Source organism: Juglans microcarpa x Juglans regia, chromosome 5S (assembly GCF_004785595.1).
Source record: "Juglans microcarpa x Juglans regia isolate MS1-56 chromosome 5S, Jm3101_v1.0, whole genome shotgun sequence".
Lineage (NCBI taxonomy): Eukaryota > Viridiplantae > Streptophyta > Magnoliopsida > Fagales > Juglandaceae > Juglans > Juglans microcarpa x Juglans regia.
In genome coordinates this window covers 4,495,655-4,502,221 of record NC_054603.1, presented here as the reverse complement: position 1 = coordinate 4,502,221, position 6,567 = coordinate 4,495,655, and the positions used below count along the sequence as shown (strand labels likewise).

The 6,567-nt window shown below is 35.2% G+C and overlaps 1 protein-coding gene across 1 annotated transcript; it reads left to right on the top strand.

The window, feature by feature from the left end:
- The first annotated feature begins 867 nt into the window (after nt 1–867).
- LOC121266835 (dof zinc finger protein DOF1.4-like) lies at nt 868–3,110 on the top strand. The gene is made up of 2 exons (XM_041170666.1): nt 868–1,188; nt 1,365–3,110. Exons 1-2 carry the CDS (start codon nt 1,129–1,131, stop codon nt 2,385–2,387), a joined length of 1,083 nt encoding a protein of 360 aa, XP_041026600.1. The 5' UTR covers nt 868–1,128; the 3' UTR covers nt 2,388–3,110.
- The last annotated feature ends 3,457 nt before the right edge of the window (nt 3,111–6,567 follow it).

The following is a 6,567-nucleotide window of genomic DNA, read 5'->3' as shown; positions in this document are numbered from 1 at the left end:
ACAAGGAATTTCCCTCAAGTTAAAAGCGCATTAGTTAATATTTTCATTAAAATTCTTTTAAAACCGTTATATTTATTCATATCTCTAACGTATTTTTTCTACAAATTCAGTGAACATCAAATAAATACGGTAATTAAGCTGCATGGGTCTCGATCGTCCGACTGTGATAATTGATAAAGCTAAGACTTTATTGTGACGATGAAATAAGGGTACAGTACTGAAGAATGGTATACTCAAGCACAGAAAGAAATTAATTGGGGTTAATAGACAATCAGTTAAAGCTGATAAAAAGATGTAAATTTTATTATTTATTTTATATCTTAACACTTCTCATTACGTGTGGATTAGACTCCACCTTAATGGGTAGCTAAATACATGAAATATTTAATTAAATAGAATAGAATGTGGAGTCGAAATTCGAACTCATCAGAATCTCTACTTTAATATTATGTAGAATTATTATTTATCTTAAAGATTTAAATTAAAAAATATATATATATTATTATTTATTATATATCTTAATAATTAGGATAGTTTCAAATAATTAAATAATTGAAATGGGTGGTGTAGATCGAATATATGATGGTGAGCGGATAAATAAAGTAGAAGTGGGATTTGCCGTGTGTGACAGCATCGGGTATTGAGCTAGAGCTAGCTAGCTGATCTTAGGGATTCCCTCTCTTTATCTATCGACATCTCAATCTGTACAAAGGAATTTAACGACGTAGTGATGCGGGAATGTGTAGTCAGTCTCTCATCACGTATATTAATGCTCTTTCTTTCTTGAACTTCTCCCCAAGATTCACCTCTAACGTTACTTTATCTCCCCGTCTTCTTCTTGAATTTCGAATGTCTATATTCTTTTCATTATTCAAATCCTCTTAAAATAATGATGATCTACTCAAATTCGATTTTGGACCAGCGCCCATCACGTGAAATTAGGTTTAAAAGATTGTAGTTGCAAAGTAATTCTATACTAAATAATCCTCTCCCTCTCTCTCCCTCTCTCCCTCCCCCGGCCTGATCTCGTACTCGTAATATTTCAACCCCGGCAAGAAAGACTCACGTCCCCACCTGCTCTTTGTCTATTTACTCTTTGTTTCAACGATTCCTTTGAGAGATCAGAAAATGTTGGGTAACTGTGAGAAGATGGTAGACATCCCTCCAACTACAAACGAATGGTCACAGGTTATTCTCTCTCTTCCTCTCTCTGCCACCGTCTCTCTCTCTCTCAATTATTAGACAGAACATGACCCCTACCCTCATTTTTGTTGCTATGCTTTTGGAAGAGAATATGTCTCCTGTGTGGTTATTTTACCCTAAAACGCCACTTCAAGCTCTCTCTTTTCTTTTTCCCTGTGCAGAATCAAATAGATGATCGAAACGGCTTGATGGCTTCTACGGGTAGGGTGATGGAAAAATTAGTTCTAGACCAACCACAACAACAGCAGCAGCAGCAGCCACAGCAGCAAGCACTCAGGTGTCCTCGCTGCGATTCATCTAACAGAAAGTTCTGTTACTACAATAACTACAGCTTGTCTCAGCCTAGGCACTTCTGCAAGGCCTGCAAGCGGTACTGGACAAGAGGTGGTACCCTGAGAAACGTTCCTGTAGGCGGTGGGTGCAGGAAAAACAAGCGCGTGAAGAGGCCTGCAGCTTCTGCCACTGATGGCGCTTCTTCTTCAGCTCATAGTGCAAATCCAGATCCTCCATCTCAACCACACATTGATATATCTTCAACTACAACACATCATATCAATCCTGTGTTTTATGGGTTAGCCCGTAATTCTTCTGATATGAGTCTTCCATTTTCCAGATTCAATCCCGGAGTTTCCAATGTGGAAACTGTTTCTGGTAATTATGATCTACAGCCCCAGCTGAGTGCTCTTGGACTAGGGTTTTCCTCTGGAATTATGACTAATGATATTGCTGGTGAAAATCATGATTACCGAAATGGGTTTAATCGTGCTAAGAAAATCCAAGATGTGGTTACATCAAACTCGCTCCTCTCAAGTTATAATTCCATCTTCGGCTCCTCAGCTTCTACTACTACCACTACTCCAACCATCGCTTCCCTGCTTGCCTCTAGCTTTCAGCAACAAAATTTCATCAATGATGGTATCAAAGACACTCGCGCACACAATCATTTCCAAAGCTCAGCACCATTTGAAGGCTTGCAAATAATGGGTAATAGTGAAGCTCATCAGATTGCCATGAAAGAAGTGAAAGTAGAAAACGGCCAACACAGGTTGAATTGGAATGGTTCTTGCCAGAACCAAATGGAGCAAATCAGCCTGTCGGATCCTTCCCTTTACTGGAATGCAACCAATATTGGTGGTTGGAATGATCCGGGAAACCTCGGGTCTTCCGTCACTTCTCTGATCTAGCATAACCAAAAATCATTTTCCATTTGTCTCCCTTCTTTTTAGTCATCTTATCTGGGTCATTGCTGGTTACTTAGGTTTCTGTTGATTACTCCTGTTTTTCAGTGAATTTTATGGTCACAGTGGGGCGGGGTTTCAAAAGTTAAGTCTGAAAAAGAAAAAGAAAAAAAGAAAAAAGAGAAAGATATTTCATTGAAGCAAAGTTGAGAGGAGCTTGGATCGGAGCGATCATGTCAGCAGCAAAAGATCAGCCTGTTAGTTTTATTATCAAGGTTGAGTCGACTCACTAATTGCGCTGAGAGGAACCTCGGATCCTGATCTTCATCTCATCGACTTGGGTATAATCATCATTGTCACAATCACCTACGCAGTACTATGGATCAAGGTTAGTTTTAGTTGAAAATATTGAGGATCCTTCGGAGAAGAATTAAACTTCCGAACTTAGAAAGTTCGACTTTATTGTATGTATATATAATGACCATGTCTCTTTTTTTTCCTACTTTCTATTTGTTGCTAGATGGGGTCGGGGGTATATGTTGCGGTCCTCAATGAAGATCATCTGAGGAACTAATTATTTTTTCACTTAGTTTTACCTTCTTCTTTTTTTTCCCTTATTTGAAGTGTTTATGGGGAAGGGTGGGTATAATATGGTATAGAAAGAGAGGGAGATTTGTTGTTTCAATGTGACCCGTTAGTGTATGTGCTTGGTATTGGTATGTTGCTTTACAATGTTGTTTTGATGTTGTTTATTTGGTAAGGAACTGTGCTTTAATTTGGTAAATAATGCTTATGCATGTCCGAGGGAAATCTTGGGCATGCAGTGATAACTCATTCTACCATTTAGAGCTAGCTGCAATCTATTGATCTCTGATATACCTATATTCAGATCATGAGTTTGGAGGGGACTCAGGAGAGGGGGATACTTGAGTTGAGGATGCTAGCTAGTGAAGAAGATTTGGTCTTGAAAGATCATTAATTAAATCGGACTTATAAGTGGGGGGAGATCACTGCCATCTGAAGTTGAGTCCATTCTCAAATAGTAGAATCAATCTGCTAGCTTGATCTGCATCTTTAAATATAATATCTAAGCATGCAGGAAATTAAGCCAATTAGTATTTATTACGTACCTAGTAGGCAACCAACAAGGGATTTGCATGCATGCCTGATCATCAAGACATGAACTTTATCTTCCTCACTCAAATCTCTGATATCGATGATCTCCTCAGGACTACTCCTGCACGTGCACAAGGCCGTGTTCGAGTACCACATGATGCATTAGAAACGCGTCTTTGATATCATTTATAAGAGGAAAAATCTAAAACGTATACATTGATCTAGTTAATTTTATACTTTGAATAGACAAAAACTTGAGTCCCTTAATTAGAATCAGCAAATAAAGTAAGAACATCTCTCTTGATCTGCACATTATAGAATTCTATTTCAGCACCATTTTAGGAACTGCATTACATACACAAATTAAATTTGTTCCAAACTCCATGCACTCCAGGTGAAGAACTTTGAAAAATATTAATGTTTGAGGATATATATATATATATATGTATGTATGTATAGTCGTACTTGCCTCGCAGCTAGTAATTAAACAACTTTTTCTTCGAGTCTTCAGTGGTAAAGAGCCGGCCGTGCATAGCTTCTCTCATTAATTCACTAGTCTTCATTAATCCCTTTAATTTTCATCGCACTTAATTTAGCTATTATCCCCCTGCTGAATTTAGCTATTAGCTATTTATTTTCTTGATGGTTAAGTAAGTGACTATTAGAGTATTGATATTTTTTTATTTTTTAAAAATATTTATAAAATATTTGAAATAAAGAGCAATAAAAAATAAAGAAATGTGCAATTTACACTAGGCGTCACATAGAGTGAACACATAGAGGTGGCAGAGTAACACTACTCTTGCAAACATATATGAGTTTTAATTTCCTTTTTTTTTTTTTTTTTTTTTTGCACAACAATACAAAGAGAAAAACCTAGCTAGGGTTGAGAGGTCCCTCCAAGAAAATTTTTTATTTGTGACTAGTTATTTTTTATCAAAATAATTATTTCTTGTTAAAATAAATATATTTTCATTACAACTATTTATTTTTATCATAAATAATTCATCATAAATACTCGTTCATTGTTGCGCATATTATTGTGCCATGTCAAACCAGTACTTAATTTGACACTTTGATCATCATGTTCAAAGTTACCAGCTTGTTATCATTGGAAAACTCGTAGAAAGTGTCGAATGTCACGGCTATATTAAGACGAAAAAATCAAATCGTAAGTAATTTTACGCATTAATATGTGCATCTATTTAATATGATTAATTAAAAAATAAATTTTATTAAAAATAGTGTTAATTTAAATTTAGAATATAAAAATAATAATATTAATATACAGATTGATATGTAAACTTACTTGTACATAATAAAATTACTATATTAAGACATGATCTAACGGTCGTAGTTGACCACATTCTGCATGCATAGGGAGTTGAAAAATTCAAACTAGCGTTTGATTCATTATTTCATATATAGTAATTGTCCAATTGTTACGCCAATATTGGCCCTCCATGGCCTAGTAGTTCACGGCACCTTATTAGCATGGGACGGTACTACTGTGGGTCACCCAGTGTCTAATGACTCTAATGTCCCTAACCCCGCCAATTGCCTAATTAAAAAAAAAAAGATATATTTCGAATTGTGATCACGATATTAAGTTATATCTATTTTGTCCTGACTGATGATCAGGAACAACGTCTAAATCTAATTGAAATAAATTATGGGGGTACTTGCATGTGATCTAATTGAAAAACAAAATTCGATTATATATAGTCAATTATTTGCAAAATAAAAAAATAATATTTTTTATTAAAATGAGTCAATTTTCATCGTAATTAATAGCTTAACACAAATAATCGTTTTCGTTGTATACATGAAAAAGTGAGGAGAAAATGAAGCTTTCATTAATTTTAATCAAATAGTATAGTTAGCTCATGTACGTTAAACTAGATATTGAAAAAGATGGGGGTAAATTAAACAGAGTATAATTAAACTACTGGGTCGTGTTTAAAGCATTACATCTAGCTAGCTAGCTAGCTACGACTGGCCTTGACCTAAACTGCCATATTATATTAATAATGTGATTGCATATCGTTTAATTAATTTCTATATGGAAATGAAAGCAGCACTATCGCGAGATCACCACGAAACTAGCTTTGTGACAATTCTGCACACACTTTTTTCCCCATAAAAACATCATAGGCAAACACCATCATTTCCTCTATTTCCCGTTAATGATTCCAACTCATGACGAAATCTTCCATCTTAAGTTAGTAACATATCAAATAATTAAACCACCATCTCACGAGTACAATATTCTAAGCAAGTATCGAAAATTCTCTAAGGTTTTAGATCTAAATCTGCTAATTGATCCCAACGCACTGATCTCTTTTTTACCTAGCAAAAGTGCAATTAATTCGGTCTCATGAGGCCCAAGTGCTTAATGGGTCTACTGCATGAGGCCCAAGTGCTTAATGTGGCCCTTGTGTATATATATATATATATATATATATATATATATATATGAGTACTGACGAGGTCTTGAAAATTGAAGATACAATATTTTTCTAAATGTGTCATAATGTTAGTTAAAAAGTATTATATTATCTTAGAACTAAAAAAAAAACTCGCATTCGATGAATTGAGACAAATGAAAGACGACAAGTAGCCCGATAGGCGAGAAAATAGCCAGACATCATGTGCATTTTTTGTAATTATATTAAGGTATTCAATAACTAGATTGATTGGTGCATGTTGGCGATGACACATCCCCACAAATACAACCATTGTCGTCAAACCTTTGCTTACAAGCGTGTACTGCGAGTGCGAGGGTCTTTTCGCATGCACAGACAGACACACACACATAGATAATGGCGTTAAACCTTTGCTCACGGGCACACACGAACACCACGAATTTTGAGGCCCCCTCTCTTATTAATTGGCATTTTAAGGCGATGAATATCTTAAAAAGGGTTGGCGCTCCTTGGTCCTCTCTCTCTCTCGATATTTTTTTATCAGAAATAGTTTAGTCACAAAAAAAATTATATAAAAATAATTCTATAAATTAACGTAACTTGATACAATTCATTATATTATAAAATTATTTTTATTATAAATT